General features: G+C 42.5%; 1 protein-coding gene across 1 annotated transcript in view; it reads right to left on the minus strand.

Moving 5' to 3' along the window:
* Positions 1–20,520, minus strand: part of DNAH5 (dynein axonemal heavy chain 5) — a 317,085-nt gene that overhangs the window by 246,429 nt on the left and 50,136 nt on the right. The window contains exons 2-3 of the mRNA XM_043489075.1: positions 3,388–3,522; positions 2,359–2,443 (exon numbers count right to left, since the gene is read on the minus strand). Coding sequence (XP_043345010.1) covers positions 2,359–2,443; positions 3,388–3,522 — 220 coding nt within the window. The remainder of the gene's footprint in view (positions 1–2,358; positions 2,444–3,387; positions 3,523–20,520) is intronic.

Consider the following 20,520-nt stretch of genomic DNA (forward strand, 5'->3'; position numbering starts at 1 on the left):
AGTCTTTGCCACTCCATGGACCATAGCCCGCCAGGCTCCTCTCTCCATGGGATTTGCCAGGCAAGAATACTGGAGTGGGTTGCCATGCCATGATCTTCCTGACCCAGGGATCAAACCCACGGCTCTTATGTCTCCTACATTAGCAGGCGGGTTCTTCACCACTAGCACCACCTGGGAAGCCCCGGTTGGTACCATGTCTACATTTTCAAAACTGCTTGCAGCCCTGAGGACAGCTGTGACCCGCCTCAAGTCACACACCAAGAGAGCCAAGATCCAAACCCAGTTCTGACTACAGAACCTCTACGTCCTGTTGTTCTGGTCCAGCTGGCCCTTCAGATCACCGGAGTCAGAAAGGCGCAGGGGAGGCAGGACAGCAAAGTGATGGCTGATGTGGGCTCCACAGTCAGTCTCCCGGGGTTTCCACCTCCGGCTGCACGTCCTAGCCATTGGCCTGGAGCAAGTTAACTTCATCTTTCTGTTCCTCTGACTTCTCATCTGAGCAAGGCCCAGAGAATTCCAGGTCAGCTTGCTCACGACAGGTGCCAGCCAAGTAAAAACTTTGCTGCTCCCTCTTCGCTCTTATCTCTGCGCTGACACATTCAGAAACTGTGGTTAACAGGACGTGGGTAGGGGGTGGAAGGGTGAGTTGAAGGAGAACAGGAGACCATCTGCTCCTCTCCCACTGCAGATACTGACCCTCAGAGGCCTCTGTTGCAAGGGTGGGTAGGAAGAAAGGCAAGGGGGAGGGCCAAGAGTGGAGATTTAACTTTAGATCAAATAGTTTTGATCAACTGGATATTTTTACTTTCTGAATTGAGGCTGTGTTTCTAAGTGGAAGCAACCATGGGAACTTTTATTCTTTTTTTTGAATTGGCTTATAGTTGCTTTACAATGATGTGTTGGTTTTTGTTGTACAATGAAGTGAATCAGTTACATGCATACATATGCCGCCTCCCTCTTGAGCCTCCCTGCCACCCACCCACCCCCCATCCCACCCCTCTAGGTCATCACAGACCACCTAGCTGAGCTCCCTGTGCTAGACGGCGGGTTCCCACCAGCTGTCTATTCCACACCTGGCAGTGCCTATAGGTCAGTCCCAGTCTCCCAGTTCACCCTTCCCCTCCCCGTGTCCATGGGTCCATCCCTACATCTGCGTCTCTATTCCTGCCCTGAAAATAGGTTAACCTGTACCATTTTTCCAGATTCCACATATATGCGTTAATATGTATTTGTCTTTCTCTTTCTGGCTTACTTCACTCTGTATTTTTATCCAAAAATATCCAGCAAAGTTCATAGGGTTGTCTGAATTGCAATTTAAGTTCAGAAGAAAAGCTGCTCCTCCTGAAAAGGTTTCAAGGGAGAGCGGGAAACAAAAACAAGCTTGCACTTCTGTTTTCATCCCCTGAGCCCTCTGTGTTCGATGTAAGGTTGACACAAAGGCCAGCTTCACCCCGTGCATAGTTCATGGGTAAACCTAACACTCACTCAGTTAACTTAACTGAGCGTATGCTTTGCAATCTGGGACAGGACTCAGAATTTCTGTCTTGTTTTGATTTTTTTTATTCAAAATACAATGCCCTTTCTGACCACAAAATATAAAACAGATAATTTGGGGGAAATGCCAGTCACTTATGCATGCACAATTTCCTTAGTTTTTAAACAAAAAAGCATGGTCATATTCTATGCCAGGAGCAACAACTATCTTCTCTTTCATCAAAAAGGTCACAAAGGGATTGCATATGACATTTTAATATAATCATAATATATTTATGTCCCTAGTTTGGCTTTAAAATTATATTAATTTACATAAAAGTAGAAGGGGATATATCAATAGAATCCATATAGAGATTTGCAAGTTTATCTTAAGTGAAAATGACTAAACTTGCCATTCAATATTATTCATTTGAGTCACAGTCAGTAGAAAATAAACATGATGTGATATTTAACTTAAAAAAAAACTCCCATTATGCGTCTTGGCAATCATTCCTATGTTCAAAAGAAATAGAGAAGAAGCAGATGCCCAATGGAAGTTCTAGAACATAATGGTACAGAAGGAACTAACATGTAAGGAAAGGAAATCTCAAAATGTAACTTATTTTATCATTCTCCAGCTACCAGCACAGTCTGAAAAGGAAAATAAAATATCCCAACTGAAGTCAGAACAACCAGGCTACAGAGCCACCATTATCTGTCCTTTGCTTGAGGTAAAAACAGGACCTGTCCCACTGGGCCTCACCCCCCACTCCACACCTGTCCCATCACCCGGGATAAAAGTGCTCACAGTGGCCTCTGCTTCATGCTGTCCTTGGGTAAATCTAACAACACATTTCTGGGTTATGTGATATCAACTTTAAATACCTGTTTCCACTTCTTCCACATCCTGATAGTAAAACATGAGGTGACGAAGGCCTCCAGCAGCAAAAAGCTGATCGATTCTTTCAATCTGGGAAAAAGGTAATGGCTTTGTTCTGAATCAGAAACCAGGTTTAAATCAGCATTTACTATCATCTTTCTTATTCGGGTAAGACTTCAGTTTATGCAAACCATATAGAGCATATTTCTTATAACAAAAAACCACAAAAGAATAAACATCTTAACATAGTAAAGGCTAAATTCAAAGAAGGATTTGATGAATCATAAAAGTATTTGCTACATACACATATCTGAAAAGAGATTGTCCCTTAATATTGGCTAATTTCTTAAAGTGCTGATATAAAGGCAGATATAAATATATTTTAATTTTTCACCCAATTATAGATCAGAAAGAGAGACCACACCTTTCAAAATGCAGTCTAACACACTATAAAAAAGTAACATTAAATTCCAATAACCTTGGAAAACCACCATGATGAGAATACATATGATTATGGAATGCTCCACCGTCTAGCAACTTAGTCCCATCCATGAGGTTCTGTATGCATCTAAAGGTCTGCCAACTGGCTGGCTATATGGCAGAATATGGTAGTCAAGGTCAGAAACAAAAGAAACCAGATTCAGCTGCCAAACCAAAATCAAAGCCAGGGAGCTACGGCACGAGTCAATCTCCCAGGACAGAACAGAATAAACTGAAAAAACAAAGATAAATTGGCAGCTGAGAGGAGATTCTGCTCTCTAATCTAGATTCCAAAATGGCGCCCAAGTCCAACTTCACTAGATGTAGAGAGACACAGAAATCTCTGTCAGAATCACGGAACTCAAATGATGAGCTTAACATGGAGAGCTGGAGAGCCCCAAGCTCAATCTGCCATCACCTGTACCAAGTCAGGATGGGGTCCTGTCCATGTTGAAACAGACACCCTTCCCTAAGGCCCAGCACAGACCCTGCCGTAGGACAACATGAGCTGTGCCCTCCATAATCAAGTCAGTGAGAACTCAAATGCATCGCACCTGATTCCCCTCAAGAATGGCATCCTCCACTTCAGTTTTGTTTAGGTCCACACAGGAAGCTACAATCCCAAACAAGTAGTCATGTCTCCCATCCAGACGAGCCCGCTTGGCTTCCTTCTCTTCCTTCAGTCTTTGCTGCAAGAAGGGAAGAAAAATGTGATGTGACAACTACTGTTGTCAAATGCATTCACTCTGTAATTCATTTTGTAACTTCATACTACCATTGCTTTTTCAAGTCTTAGGTATTCAGATAACACACAGCTTACTGGTACCACTTTTTATGCACTATCTTCTACTTTTAGAAATAATGTTATTTCTACTATGGAAATAAGATGTGCTCATTGTTTTGAAATTATGTAACACAGATAAGCCAAAAGAAGAAGCAAAAGTCACCTGCCAACCAGATAATATTACTGTTAACATTTTGTTCTAAATCTTTACAGACTTAATTTCATACATATATAAGCATTCAAAAGACCTTATATATAAGACACATAGCAAAATCTAAAAAATCTCTATTTTTGTAAACATTCCCTAGGCCACTAAAGTAATACATATTCTTCTACATTATTCCCTATGTTTCTTGCTTGTCTAAAAGTTCATATCTGGTCTTGAAATTAATTTCTGAATAGCATTGCTTACTTTTTACCTGTTGACTGTACTGTCACCAATGTTGCAGTTTGAAGCATATCTTTCCATATGTGCTCTGTTCATACAAACATATACAAACATATATACAGATTTCTATTTCTATTATACTATAAATGTTTTTCACACATTTTTACCTTAATAATACATCATAGACTTCTTTTTAGTTTAATACAGACTATTGTAACTTGCTTAATAGCTGTAAAATATTTAACAATATAGATAACTATTCATCCATTTCACCATCAGTCAATATTCAACTTCCAATTAATCTTAAGTAAGTGCATTATCTTTAATGCTAACCAGTAGCTCTGAGTCCTTCTTGCTTTTAACAGTTGTTAAACCCAACCCACTCCAGTAATCTTGCCTGGAGAATTCCATGAACAGAGGAGCCTGGCAGGCTACAGTCCATGGGGTTGCAAAGAGTCAGGCGTGACTGAGCAACTATCACTCAAACCCCAAATATGTATGAGCGCTATAGAGGCAAACACTACCCAGTGACCTCAGAAAACTAACCAGCCTGGTTTGCAGAATATAAGCAGAAAATGTAAATAGGACAGGCTGGCATTATGGTTGATACAGGGGCGTGAGATTTATGCAGGGGCATTCATAGGTCTTCAGAGAAGGAACCAAAGGGAGGATCCCCCTCTAGCCTAGTGCTGAGGAGGGATGGAAGGTAAAAAAAAAAAAAAAAAACCAAAGTTTCAGGAAGAGTTGACTTAAGCCTAGAGTTGAAGGAGACTTGACCACACTACCTGGGACAGGGGCATTTCTGCAGATTCAAAGGCCAAAAGGCATAAGAAAGCATAGCAGCTCTGAAAAGCACAAGGCAACCAGGATGGCTGAACTTGAACTAGAAAAACATAATAGGAAATGAGAGAGAAGTCAAATCATAAAATATCTTACGAGCCATGGAAGAAAGTATAAACATTATCTGAAGTCCATGGAGGATCACTGATGAGCTTCAAATCAGAAGAGATGTTTAGCTGTCCATGCTGCATCAAAACATCAGTCATTGTGACAGCAGTGTAAAAAGTGGATTGAAGTGATGCAAGTCTGGAGACAGGAAAGCCAGGCAGGTAGATGTGTTTGCAGAGCCTGCAAACACATTTGCAGAGCCTGGGATGGACAGGCCCCTGGGACTGTGCATCTGGAGCCCAAGGGGAATTCGCACTGCAGAGACAGACACCGGTTCTCAATATAGCATAACAGACATTATGGGCCAGATCTTCCTTGCAATTGCATTTACAAGATGGCTTCAGCATTCCATAGCTCTTCTGCAATGTTATTGTGCCACTAACTGATCAAGAGGTGGTCTCTCTATCTATCCCCTGTTCTTGAATCTGGCTGGACCTGTGACCAGTTTTCATCCCCAAAAATATGGAAAGAAGTGAGAATGCAAAACTTCCTAGGCCAGTCCTGCAGAGACCTTCAGCTTCTGCCTTTGCATTTGCAAATACTCCCTCAGAACCCAGCTACCATGCTATGAAATGTCCAAATCACACGGGAAGACCAAATGCAGAAAAACCAAGGCATTCTCGTCAACAGCTCAACAGATCTCCTAGTTCAGGGGTCCCAAACCTCTGGGCTGCAGGCCAGTACCTGCTGTCAGATCAGCCAGCAGCATTAGAGTAGAAATAATAGGGCTTCCTTGGTTGGCTCAGTTCAGTTCAGTTCAGTCACTCAGTCATGTCCAACTCTTTGTGACCCCATGAACCACAGCACGCCAGGCCTCCCTGTCCATCACCAATTCCTGGAGTCCACCCAAACCCATGTCCATCGAGTTGGTGATGCCATCCAACCATCTCATCCTCTATCATCCCCTTCTCCTCCTGCCCTCAATCTTTCCCAGCATCAGGGTCTTTTCAAATGAGTCAGCTCTTCACATCAGGTGGCCAAAGTATTGGAGTTTCAGCTTCAACATCAGTCTTCCAATGAACACCCAGGACTGATCTCCTTTAGGATGGACTGGTTGGATCTCCTTGCAGTCCAAGGGACTCTCAAGAGTCTTCTCCAACACCACAGTTCAAAAGCATCAATTCTTCTGTGCTCAGCTTTCTTTATAGTCCAACTCTCACATCCATACATGACCACTGGAAAAACCATAGCCTTGACTAGATGGACCTTTGTTGGCTCATGTGGTAAATAATCTGCTGGCAATGCAGGAGATCTGGGTTTGATCCTGGGTCGGGAAGATACCCTAGAGAATGAAATGACAACCCACTCCAGTATTCTTGCCTGGGAAGCCCCATGGACAGAGGAGCCTGGAGGGCTACAGTCCACGGGGTTGCAAAGAGTCGGACACAACTGAGTGACTAACACTTTCACTTTCAAGTGCACAATAAATGTAATGCACTTGAATCATCCTGAAACCATCCCCCCACTCCTCAGTCTGAGGAAAAATTGTCTTCCACAAAATCGGTCCCCGGTGCCAAAAAAGTTGTGAAGCACGGTTCTAACTGACACTCGAGCACCAATTTGAAAACTATCTTGGACATTCCAATCTAGTCAAGCCTACAGATGACTGCAACCTAGCCAATGACATGTGATACAGAAGAGCCATCCAGCTGAGCCCAGCCTCCCACAGACTCAAGAGAGACAATAGATAGCTATTAAGAGGTAATAGATAATTGATATCAGATATTTAAGCCATTAAGTTCTGGTATGATTTGTTATGCAGCATGAGGCAACAAAGTAATTCTTTTAGAATAATTTGATTAGTTGGACAGAAAACAACTGGATGCAGAACCACAGAAAAGAATGATTGGGAAAAGAGAAACATAAAGGTTCTAAAAATAAACTACTCTTTCCAGAAACTTGACTATAAAGGAAAGAGGGATGGTTACTAGTAGAAAAAGGAAAATTTAGAGTCTAAGGAGAATTTTTTAAGATACAATAGAATTACTAAAAACTAAAGAGGAAAAAGTTGGAAATTTCAGGGTTATTGAAAGACTATCACTAGACATATGCAATTTATGTTCATTTGTCCAAAACTGAAGGAACCGCTTGAGAGACAAATTAGTTGGGGATGGGGGTGAGGATGCAGGGCACAATTAAGGTTTCAAAAAACAATCTACTATCTTCTTGCCATTTCCCTAAAGAAAAGAACTGACACTAGTCTTAACCCAAAATGCACATTCCATAAACATTATATAGAAGTTAATTTAAATCTCTTTTCAACTATGGCTAAAACCAGGAAAATGTCTGTTCTCTGACTGTTTTCCACATTCTAGGCAGGGAGGAATAAAAGACTTTTCTCAAGGTGATCTTTCTGTGTTTATACTAAATGTCTCCAGCAGCATGAAGGTACAGTGGGTAACCAGGTGAGCCAAGGCCACAGCAACAAATCAACTAGATGGCAAATGCTGGGCAGCCAAAAACACATTTAAAAACAAAAGAGCCAGTAAAGTCAGGATGTAAACCAACTGAAGGCTTCCAAAGAATATAGAAATTTCTATAGGATTCTGCCATGGCAACACATTATTCTATGACCTGATTTTACAAGATTCCAACAGAAAAAAAAAGAACATATTCTAGTGGAGGAAAGGAAAGATTAAACACTAGTTATTTTATTTTTACTTAAATATCACAGGGAAAAACTCCTAAAGCAGTCTTATATATAAAACCAAATTATCAATGAGTTTTTAAAGTAAGTGTTTTCAGCACTATATTTAAAAGCATGTTAAGCATTGAATATATTCTTACATAACTAGCCTATCTCCTAATGATAAGTAATGTGAAATAAACCCTAGTGCCATGTAGATGAAAGAGGACAGTGTTTATCAATCTCAAGTTTCTCTGCCTTATACTAAGGTATCCTGGTACAATATGGGATTTTTTTTTTTTTCACTACCACAGAAAGTCAACAGTGTCAAATAAATATTTGGTGATTGGATCAGTGTGTTGTCAGTCCCTAAACTTGAACCTGCAGCTTTCTGGCTGCCAAGGAACTGCAGGAACAAGAAATCAGATGATTAGTTGGAGGTGGTTTGCCCTGTTGGCCTTTGGAATGTCTTGGAAACAGGATGACAAAGGCGAGAGGTGAACTATGGCATTATTTTTTTTAAAGGGTCACATTAAAATTGTCTTCTCTGCATGAGCAAGCTCCAACTGATAGAGGTGGGGAGGATGTGTTCAGAAGCCTATTCAGTGTTCAAGGAAATCTAGAGCAATATTTAAAATATTTCTACAAAAGCAAAACTACAATGAAGTATCACCTCACACCAATTAGAATGGCCATCATCAAAAAATCTATAAACAATAAATGCTAGGATGTGGAGAAAAGGGAACTCTCCTGTACTTTTGGTGGGAATGTAAATTGATGCAACCACTATAGAGAACAGTATGGAGGTCCTTTAAAAAGCTAAAAACAGAGCTGCCGTATGATCCAGCAATCCCACTCCTGGGCATATATCTGGAAAAAGCTCTAACTCATAACAATACAAGTAGTTTGTTCATGGCACCACGGTTTTGCAATAGCCAACACCTGAAAGCAAGCTATATGTTCATCAACAGATGAATGAATAAAAAAGATGTAGTGCATATATACAATGGAATGTTACTCAGCTACGAAAAAGAATGAAGTAATGTCATTTGTAGCAGCATGGATAGACCTAGAGACTGTCACTGCGAGGGTGATAAGTCAGACAGAGAAAGACAAATATGATGACATCACCTATATGTAGAATCTAAGAAGATGATGCTAAGCAACTTACTCGCAAAGCAGAAATGGAGTCACAGATGTAGAGGACAAACTTATTGTCACTAGGGGAATAAATTGGGAGATTTGGGGTTGACATATACACACCACTATATAGAAAACAGATAACTACGAAGGACCTATTGTACAGCACAGGGAACTCTAACTCAATACTCTATAATGACCTATATGGGAAAAGAATTTTAAAAAGAATAGATATATGTATGTGTATAACTGATTCACTTTGCTGTATGGAAAAAAAAAACTAACACAACATTGCAAATCAACTATACTCCAATAAAAAAGTTAATGATAAGCAAGCTAAGGTTTGCAGAATAAAAAATAAAATATTTCTGTAATGTTTCTGTAACTTGTGACAAAGAATGCTACTACCATTTTGAAATGAAAGAGGGAGTGATGTACTCCCTCCCAAGAAACAAGTGCTGATTTCAAGGTAGAGCAACATCACATACACAAACGAGCACTGGTACCAGACTGGGGTCCAGCCCCAGGGTGGCCCCCAATTGTACGACCTTGCATCTGTCTTTGAACCCTTCCAGACTTCAGGTTCTGCAACTCCAAAATCGAGGTGTAGGACTGTGTGACAGCTAAGTTCCATTCCATCTCTGAACATTTGCATTACTTCTCACTGATTCAAAAATTAACACAGGGACTTCCCTGGTGGTCCCATGGTTAAGAATCTGCCTTGAAATGCAGGGGACTCAGGTTCAATCTCTGGTCCAGGAACTAAGATCCCACATGCCACAGGGCAACTACTGAGCCCTCAGGCCACAACTAGAGAGTCTGTATGCAGTAATGAAAGATCCCACATGACACAATGAAGATTCTGATAGAGTTAAATAGAGAAATTAAAAAAAAAAAAAAAACCAACAATGTGTGCTGTTAAAAAAAAGGTAACACAGACAAGAGACTTAAGGGTGGGTTTTTATGTATGTTTTTGTTTGGTTGGTTGGTTTGGGTTCTTGGGGTCTTTTTATCAGATCAGGAGAGGTCTGGGGTAAGACTTGAGATTTTAAAATGTGAATCCCAACAAAGACCCAGTGCCATGTGTCTTCATAATAAAGCTCTGTGACTTTTTCTCATGACAAACCCATCCTTCCAATTTTTTTTTTAAATATACTAAGCTTTGCCTTTAACTCTAAAGAACCAAAGCCCAGGTCTACATGTTCATCTACATAAACAGTGCATGAATTACACCCATTTCATTTTGGCTTCAGGTTATAATCTCCAACTCCACGAGAAACTTTGTTGTTGTTCAGTTGCTAAGTCATGTCCAAGTCTTTGTGACCCCAGGGACTGCAGCATGCCAGGCTCCTCTGTCCTCCACTATAAACTGAAGTTTGCTCCAATTCATGTCCACTGAGTCAGCGATGCTATCTAACCATCTCACCCAACTCAGAATAGACCTTGATGCTGGGAAAGATTGAAGGCAAAAGGAGAAGAGGGCAGCAGAGAATGAGGCTGAAATGAGAAACCTTACTCTTGTTTATAAAATGGAGATAAAAGTTCAAACTTGAAAGGTACTTGCAAAGATTAAATTGTCCAGTTCCTGTGTCTCAGCAAAAGGTTAACTCCCCACTGGATCCTCACATCCAGAAGTGCCTAGGACTTAAGCTCCCTGCCTGGGTAGCCAATAGGCTGGACTCCATGCATCCCCAAACTCATGGACAATTTCACCTTTATCCATGTCACACTGTTCACACCAGGTCCATAACCTATCCTTTCTACAGCCTTTATATATATCTATATGTCATGTTGAAAAAAATGCTTTTCTAGAAGACACGATTAGCCTTGTTGCCCTCTGAATCTGAGTAAGAGATGTTTCAATGAAAGTCTGTTGCATATTTTTTAATGAATATATTTTCATTTTGTATTTGGGTGTTTTGTTCTTTTATGCATATGTAAAGTCGCTCAGTCATGTCCAACTCTTTGCGACTCCATGGACTATACAGTCCATGGAATTCTCCAGGTCAGAATACTAGAATGGGTAGCCTTTCCCTTCTCCAGGGGATCTTCCCAACCCAGGGATCAAACCCAGGTCTCCTGCACTGCAGGAAGATTCTTTACCAGTTTAGCCACCAAGGAAGCCCATGCTTATAGCAATGTAACAAACATAGCAGGAGAGAGTACAACATAGATTTAAATCCCCACTGGAGAGTATTGTAAATAATGAGGAGTCTATGAATTACAACTGAAACTCCTTATCTTAAATTACCAGGGTAAATACCTCTGATACCCATTCCACTTTGGCTCTCAATATCAGTCTCAAGCCCAGAGATAATCACCTGATGAAGCAAAGCTGAAGAGGCCAAGGACATTGTTTGATCATCTTAGGCCAGTTAGCTTCCCTTTATACCATTTTCCCCAACTGTAGATGAATCAGGGCACACCCATGAACAGAAGGGAAAATTACCCAAAGTGTATGTCTAAGTAAAATGGGGTGGGAGGGAGGCCCAAGAGGGAAGGAATTTATGTATACAGATAGCTGATTCCCTTGATGATAGTCCCTTGGACAGCAAGGAAATCAAACCAGTCAATCCTAAAGGAAAACAACCCTGACTATTCATTAGAAGGACTGATGCTGAAACTGAAGCTCCAATCTTTGGCCACCTGAGGTGAAGAGCCAACTTATTGGAAAAGACCCTGATGCTGGGGAAGACTGAAGGCAAAAGGAGAGGGGCAGCAGAGGATGAGATGGTTAGATAGCATCATCAACTCAATGGACATAAATTCGAGCAAAATTCCAGGAGATAGTGAAGGACAAGGAAACCTGGCGTGCTGCAGTTCAAGGGATCACAAAGAGTCAGACATGACTTAGCAACTGAACAACAACAATAGCTAATTCACTTCGTTGTACAGTAGAAACTAGCAGAACATTGTAATTATACTCCAATTTAAAAAATAAAATGCCCAGTTACTGGTAAAATAATATTTATTTTTCTTTTTTGAAGGGAGAGATCCAAATGGGTCAGGCTGGTTTCACTCACTTGTGTGCCATGTATTCAAGCTGATCCTTCCTATCTCCTAAAGGGTAAAATAAAATAAACATCAACTGAATCTCATCATTCCTACAAGAGGAGCAGCTCCACAGGGAGGGACGTTTTCTATTTTGATTTCTGCGCCATCTCCAGTACCCAGAACAGTGCCTAGCACTTAGCAGAGCCTCAATTGCTATCTAATCAGGGGATGATTAACCAAGTTTATCATTCACAAGTCACTCTCATGTAATTAAGGACTGGTGCAAATTATTCTAGCTCCATGTGAGTCCGTGGCAGGTGCAGAATTCAGTCAATAAGCTCCTGGGTCTTGCACGTTGTTATGACTTCAGCAGAAACCACTGCACGGAACTCCATCATTAGTATGGATTATGGCTCCCCCTCAATTCACAGCCACTATAACTAACCTCACTTAGCCGACATCCCATTCAAACGTGCTGAATTACAGAAACAGACGGAAGCAGTTCTGCTTCTCATTTCTACAAATGAAAGGGCCCTCTCCAAGTTAACCCAATTTCCATGTCTTCCAACAAAGAAAAGCCTCCCTTTTCTGTCTCCCAGCATTTTCACCGTAACCCACAGGGCACGGCTTCCTCGCTGGGAGAGGCTGCTCTGTGACGATGCCTCCTGGACCATCCGAACCTGCTGGAAGATTAATAATTGGCTGGAAGAACCGCAAGGGAGCAAGGCTCCACTCCCCATTGCGCTTCTGGCATCTTAACGTCCCTTCCTCCCCTTTTATGTCACTTCTCCAGGTGAAGGGCCACATCTGCAGAGGAAGTGTGACACCTCCTTCCCGCATTAAGAGCACTTGAGCAGAGTGGTTCCTGGGAGGGAGAGACACTCCAGGCTGACTAATCCACTCCCAGCAGGTGCTCCAGGGAAGCCCTCCTTTATTTAAAAGGAGTTGCACTCCCTCTCCATCGCAAAGAGCTAGCTAGCACTTCAACAGAGACGGTCCCATCAATTTTCTTTCCACCTGAGAGTAAGTTCTGGAATCTTATCTATTATTGCTGGAGTTTTCAGGGCCCCTAAATCTCCCCATTTACCAACTCCCTTACCCATCATTCTTTCCAAGCATATAGAAGACCCCTCCTTACCCGTCACTGTATGTGGATTTTTCACCCAAGCCAACCCAAAACCTGCTTAGAGGTGTGTCCCCATCACCACCTTACCTCCTCTCCCCCCAGCATTCCATAATCCAAACTCTGACACCAACTCAATGGACATGAGTTTGAGTAAACTCTGGGAGTTGGTGATGGACAGGGAGGCCTGGCGTGCTGAAGTCCATGGTGTCACAAAGAGTCAGGCATGACTGAGCAACTGAATTGAACTGAACCGAACTTAGAGTCCATTTTCTACACCCCAAATGTCTGAACCTGACCAAGATTTAGTGAGACTTTATGGGATGGAGGTGTACCCACACATATATTTAAAATAGATAACAAACAAGGACCTACTGTCTAGCACAGGGAACTCTGCTCAATGTTATGTGGCAGCTGGATGGGAGGGGAGTTTGGGAGAGAATGAATACATGGATATACACAGCTGAGTCCCTTTGCTGTCCACCTGAGACTATCACAACATTGTTTGTTAATTGGCTATACCCTAATACAAAATAAAACATTTTCAAAAAAATTTTTAAAGGCTTAGCCTTCACATGCCCATGTATTCTTTCTTCCTCCAATCCTACAGAGGTTTTAGTCCAAAATCAGGAATACCACTCTTGTACAATTCCAAGTCCCCTTGAGCAACAGAGGCCATATAATTCAAGTGGTTTTCACTCACTTGCTAAAAAAAATACATATATAATGTCATCATTCACTTTATCCATGACCATGGGATTTCCCAGTCAAGAATACTGGAGTGGGTTGCCATTTCTTTTTCTAGGGGATCTTCCGGACCCAGGGATTCAACCTGAGTCTCTTGCATTGCAGGCGGATTCTTTACCAACTGAGCCACCAGGGAAGCCCCATTGTATATGACACGGGGCTGAAGTCCCAAAACCTCCCTTATTCATCACAAAGAACCACGATGCTCAGAGCTGATGCTCATCAGAATCACCTGGAGGCTTTAAAACGCTGATTCCTTTGTCTCCCCAGAAACTCTGACCCCTCTTGTGTAGAGGTGTGTTTCCCAAAAGCTCCCCTTGTGATTACAGTGGTGGCCCAGCCTGAGAACACTGTCTCAAAGGAAAGCATTTGATGACATGATCATAATTTACAAACACCACAAGGTTTTCACTTGAGTTAGGAACTTAGGATCCCTGTAACTCTAGATCTTTCCTTTCTCTCATTATTTGAGTCGTGCAAGAATTGATAGGAAGCACGGGTTTCAGCTCAACTCCACGAGGCCCAAAAGTGTTGTGGAGCCCAGTGGCGGGCACAGGGTAGGTGGTCAACCGATACTTGTGGAATGGGTGGATTCTGCACTTCGAGTCACATTCTCCCGGGGTCTAGAGATGGTGTAGTGACTACGTGGCCATGTCAAGCTGTGACTCCTTCAGGATTGGGAGCCTCCACCTAGGCATTAACAAGCAGTACTTGCCCACTCCCCACAGTTACATCCTAAAACAAGGGTCCCCAACCCCCAGGATCTAATGTCTGATGATCTAAGGTGGAGCTGATATGATAAAAATAGAAATAAGGTGCACAATAAATGTAATGAGCTTGACTCATCCCAAAGCCATTCCCCCTACCCCAGGCCATGGAAAAACTGTCTTCCACTAAATCTGTCCCAGGTGCCAAAAAGGTTGGGGACCGCTGTGACCTAGAGCCATTCACCTCCCCAAGTTCCAAGGAAACTGTTTTGATCTGTGCACGTGAAAGGTGCTCACAGGACCAAACACGCCTGGGCCTGATTAAGAGAACCCTGAAACCAGCTTGGCTACTTTGCCGAAGAATAACAACACCAACATCTTTTCAGCCTTCAAAAGGAATCTGAGAGCAAAGGTTCCTTTCTTGGCTTGGCTTCCATTGTGTACTCCCTGAGGAACAACGGCCCCTCCAGGGGAGTTTCTCAGCAGTGGAAGGAGGTGCCCTCTCTCCCCAACCAGTCTCTACCTCCCACCCCCTCAAGAATCACTGTTTAGAGAAACCTAGCAAGCCCGGGAAAGTCAGTGAGCAGCTGTAATCCCTAGCATCAGGATGTAAGTGGAAAACATGAATGATGCATATTTCAGCAGCAGGGAGAAAACTTGCCCCCATTTCAAAACTAGGTTTGCAATTAAATGAATTTAGGCCAAGAGGACTCTCATAAATCTTTCAGGTGTTTTTTTCTAAAGGTTGGCAAATCCCAGTTTAATTTTAGGGAAAGAAAGAAAAACAAAATCTGTTGAGTCTGGAATTCATGTCCATGGTACGCTTGAAAGTAGGTACTAAGCATTCTTCATCTTTGAGAAAAGCCAAAAAAAAAAGAGGGGTGGGGCAGGCATCATGATGCCTGAGTCAATATATACAGAATTATTTCAAGTTTTATCATTGACAAGCATTTGTGTTTATTATACAATGAAAAGGATACATGGTTTGACTTTTCTAAATCCAGAGAGCTTATGGTTTATTCTGAACAGAGTCAATTATTACATTACAATAATCTAAGGACAATATAGCATCACTACAGTAATAGTTGCAGACTAAGATTAAATATAGAGGTTAATTTTGTACCTTAAGCAGTTTGGGAATCTCTGTCATTGATTATTTTAGGTGATGAAGGTATTAATAAACCATCAAATGAGTGCACTAAACAGAAAATGTGTAATTACTTACATAATACACTGCAACATTATTAAGGTAATTCTGTTAATATCATACATCAGGGGGGTAAACAGAACCAGCACCCCAAATGTATAGAAACTTCCAAAAAACTTAATATACTTCTAAAAGATAACTAGTGCCAAGAAAGAATCCAATTCATTCATTATACTCGCGATGTTATCAGGAATTTTCATTTTTGTGATTTGGTAGTGAAGCACAGAGAAGTGAAGAAGAGGAAAAATATTCAGACATGTGAACATTTAATTAATTCAATTTATTGCAAAAGCATAAACTAGGGTGTATTAGTACCAGGTTCTGACCCTGGCAAGCTGAGGTCCATGGGGTCACAAAGAGTCAGACATGACTTAGCAACTGAACAACAACAAGTACCAGGTTCTGGGTTAAGGGAAGGCTATTAGAGATGGAGGAGGCAATATCTAGTCATCTGGGAACTCACAGCAGACAAATGCCATCTCACTGCAGTGATGTGATGAGAGTTCACACATCAAAGTGCTGGGAGGACCCAGGGAAGGGAGTCCCCACCTCCTCCTAAAGTGTCAGGGAGGCTTCTCAGAGAAGGTGGTGCTTGTACTTGGTCTTAAATAATAAGCGTTTTCAGGCCAACAAGTTCAAGGGCTTGGCTGGAAGATGCTGACCTTGGGAGAGATGCCTCAGAATGGTGGGGCTAGGGGAAGGAGGGTGGCTGGTGGCAGAGAGTTTAGGAAAAACAGAGACAATGTTTCTGTGTTTTGCAGTGGAAGACATGAGCTACAAGCCTGGCCAGAATCATCCAGGATGCTAGGGGTGCATAAAAGATACAGCAATCAAGCCCTGAGGAAGCATGGGTCAATGTTGACAACAGAGTTTTGGAGAAACCTCAATTTTTTTCTGACATTAATCATCAGTGGAAGAGGCTCCAAACACCTCTTTATGCATCTGCCTAATCCAAAGCTGCTGAGTTGAGTCCTAGGCTAAGGGAAGCTCATTCCTCATCCTTGTAGCTCACGGTCTGTGACCACATTTCTGGGCCCATAGAAGGTGGTAGGGGACAGGGTAAGTGGCAGGGTGTCATTTTAAAGAAGGCTGCCTTAATAAATTCTCATCACCAACAAAAGCTTATGGGTCTAGAAGAATGCAGTCACCAAAGCACCCTGAGTGGGTTTTTCTCATCAGGCAAGCCGCTTGAGAGTCCCTCGGACAGCAAGGAGAGCAAACCAATTAATCCTAAAGGAAATCAACCCTGAATATTCATTGGAAGGACTGATGCTGAACCTGAAACTCCAATACTTTGGCCTCCTGAAGCAAAGAGGTGACTCAATGGCACAGACCCTGAGGCTGGGAAAGACTGAGGGCAGGAGGAGAAAGGGGTGACAGAGGATGAGATGGTTGGATGGCATCACTGACTCAGTGGACATGAATTTGAGCAAAGTCCAGGAGAGAGTGAAGGACAGAGGAGCCTGGCTTGAATGCCCAATGTGCTGCAATCCATGGGGTTACAAGGAGCCGGACACAACTTAGCAACAGAACAACAAGCATTATCCCAAAAGATGGAGCCTGTATTTCTACAAGAAGCCACAGTTTAGGTGACAAGGTGCAGAAAAGCCTAAAGATGCAACTCCTTTTTAATTTTAAATTTGAAATAACATATAGCCTTATGCACTATCCAAAAAATTACTAGATAAACATGTTTCTCACAGGTTCATCAGAACACGACTTTGAACTTGTTTAGGAATTTTTGCACACAAGTGTAAGAGATGATGTTCTAAGACATGTGCAAGCTCACAGACAGCAGCTCCTTACCATTAAAACGCGGGTGACACTCTGCTTCCAGAGTTGTCGCCTGCCGATCCTAAACATCCCAGCAATCTGTTCAGCTCACAGACTCTTCCAGAATGATCTTCTAGCTCCTGGGGGACCAATTCATCATCCAACAGGCTTTCAGATGAAAAGTCTTTTGGAGGACCAGAAGTTCACATGTTTACGTGTCCAATTTGCATGTATTATGAACCATAAATGGAATAAAAACTAAAACCTATACTTGAATTCAAGTTTTCCTTCTAGAGGCTCTCTGCCTTGGCCTCTCCTCTCTTCCAAAGCCCTGTGTTGTTAGGGCAATACTGTTTACACACTATACAGTTGAACTGTGTCTCCCATTCATGCTTATCAACCTATCAATGCATTTGAACAGCTGGGTTGCAACACAACCGCTGAGGTTCGTTTAATTCTAGACACTTCCCAACAGTAAGCTTGAAGTCAACAGAGATATTTGAATCATTTCTTTGAACAGTGAGTAACTTTAAACCATATCAAAACAGAAAACAGAGAAGCCACAGCTCTGAATCAGTTGCACAAGACATTCAGTCCATCTTTGTCTAAACAACTTTTGTGTGCTCGATTAACTGCCAGGCTTGTGACTAATTGTGATTGTCAGGTAGGCTAATTGTAAGCCAATGGAGCCATTTTCTCCCCATAAAAAACAAGCCTACTTCATATGCAAATAGCAAATGATATCCATAAATTACTTGCACTCACAGAGCTGTACTTACAAATAAACCAAGGTTATTTATTCTCTGTGACTAAAGATCTTGATCATCCTTGCTGTAAAGACATGATGCGGAATCACAGCCAACGTGATCTGAGAAGTCTAGTAGGTGTGATTCCTCTCGTCAAGATAAATAAATGGCAGGACATTTAAGGTTGGACATGTTGAATCCAGGTTTTAGTCCTTAAAGTTCAAGTTTCAGGAACTCAAATCCAGTCAGGTCATCCAAGGATAAATCGGGAACCAGGGGACCAATCCTACCAAGATCTTGCTAATTACTCTCACATGAGACCCAATTGAAAGCCAGCATGCTAATTTGGTATTGATACCTACTGCTAATTTGGATGTCAGTTTGGTACCTGAACTTGGGAGATTCACTTCAATAGTCAACATTAGGGAAGGGGCCTCCATACATAGCTTCCCAGGTAGCGCAGTGGTAGAGAATCCGCCTGCAATGCAGGAGACGAAAAAGACACGGGTTCGTTCCCCAGGTTGGGAAAATCCCCTGGAGAAGGAAATGGCAACCCACTCCAGTATTCTTGTCGGGAAAATTCTATGGATAGAGGAGCCTGGTAGGCTACAGTCCATGGGGCCACAAAGAGTTGGACACGATTGAGCAACCGAGCAGTGATTTCATTCCATGTGGAGAGTTAACAGAGAGACAGCACTTAGACCTAAATACTGTTTGGTAAACAAGGCACTAGAGACTTCCCTGGTGGTCCAGTGGCTAAGACTCCACCTCCCAATGCAGGGTACTGGGGTTCTATCTCCGATCAGAGAACTAGATCCTATATGCCCCAACTAAGAATTGGCATGCTGCAACAAAGATTGAAGATCCTACATGCTGCCCAATCAATAAATAAATGTTTTTTAAAAAGAAACACATACACAAAAAACACAGGAAGTTAAAGTTGGTTTACGGGATAGTTTTTAGTCAGCCTCTGGGTATAGGCAAGCAACTGTTTTCTGTCCTAACCATGAATGAAGACAGTATCTAGACTAGCCCTCATTCTCCTCTGTGCCAGGATGAAAGGTCAAATCACAGTATTTTCTCATCCTCCTTGCTCAGGATCTAAGTATCAGTCCCAAGAATCCTCTGTCAACACATGACCTCAGGACAGAGATGAAATTCACTATGTCACCATTTATCTTTCATTAGTTACATTGAAATCGCAGCTTCCCTAATGGTATTTTAGGCACCATCGTCATTTCATCAGCAGCTCATTTATTAATACAAGAATCTCTCTTGGGAAGAGTTACTTTCTGGGAAGATTTCCACAGATGGCTGATGGCATTCATCCTGGGTTTGGCAGGCATCACCATGGCTCTCTCGAGGCCCCGCAGTAAACTGCAGTCTTTCAACCTCGGGCTGAATTTCAGCCTCAAGACAGTAGGTGTCTTAAGGAATCCCCTTGAGTGAAGGAGGTTCACTGAGAATTGTCATCAAGTAGCACAGATGAGGGGCTTTCCTGGAAGCTCAGTGGGTAAAGAACCTGCCTGCAATGCAAGAGACCGGGGTTTGATCCCTGGGTTGAGAGGATCCCCTGCAGAAGGAAATGGCAACTCACTCCAGTATTTTTGCCTGGGAAATCCCATGGACAGAGGAGCCTGGTGGGCTACAGTCCATGAGGTCTCAAGTTCAGTTCACTCGCTCAGTCATGTCCAGCTCTTTGCCACCCCATGGACTGCAGCATGCCAGGCTTCCCTGCCCATCACCAACTCCCGGAGCTTACTCAAACTCATGTCCATTGAGTTGATGATGCCATCCAACCATTTCATCCTCTGTCATTCCCCTTCTCCTCCCGCCTTCAATCATTCCCAGCATCAGGGTCTTTTTAAATAAGTCATTTCTTCGCATCAGGTGGCCAAAGTATTGGAGTTTCAGCTTCAGCATCAGTCCTTCCAATGAACATTCAGGACTGATCTCCTTTAGGAAGGACTGGTTGGATCTCCTTGCAGTCCAAGGAACTCTCAAGAGTCTTCTCCAACACCACAATTCAAAAGCATCAGTTCTTCAGTGCTCAGCACAATTTAGCAACTAAACCACTACTACAGCACAAACCAATCAAAGCACAAGCATGCATCTGACCCCCTGCCGCCTAATTGCCAGCTGACAGTAAAGTCGGTTTCTGGTCATTGGAGAGGGGCATCAAACGCCGCTCAGAGGGAGACTCGGGTGAGTTTTCCCATGAGTACTTTCTACCAGGCGATGGCTTCAGCAAGCGAGACACCTCGTCGTTTCTGTTTTTCAGTCACATCCAGCTTTCTGCCACCACGCGGACTGCAGCATGCCAGGCTCCTCTGTCCTCCACTCTCTCCCAGAATTTGCCCAGATTCATGTCCACTGAGCTAGTGATGCCGTCCAACCATTTTATCCGCTGCCACCCCCTTCTCCTTCTGCCCCCTCCTCCTACAGGAACTTTTAAGCTGAGGAGTCCTCCAGCCCCATCTTTATGGGCCATTGTTCCAAGCTGA

Source organism: Cervus canadensis, chromosome 16 (assembly GCF_019320065.1).
Source record: "Cervus canadensis isolate Bull #8, Minnesota chromosome 16, ASM1932006v1, whole genome shotgun sequence".
NCBI classification, from domain to species: domain Eukaryota; kingdom Metazoa; phylum Chordata; class Mammalia; order Artiodactyla; family Cervidae; genus Cervus; species Cervus canadensis.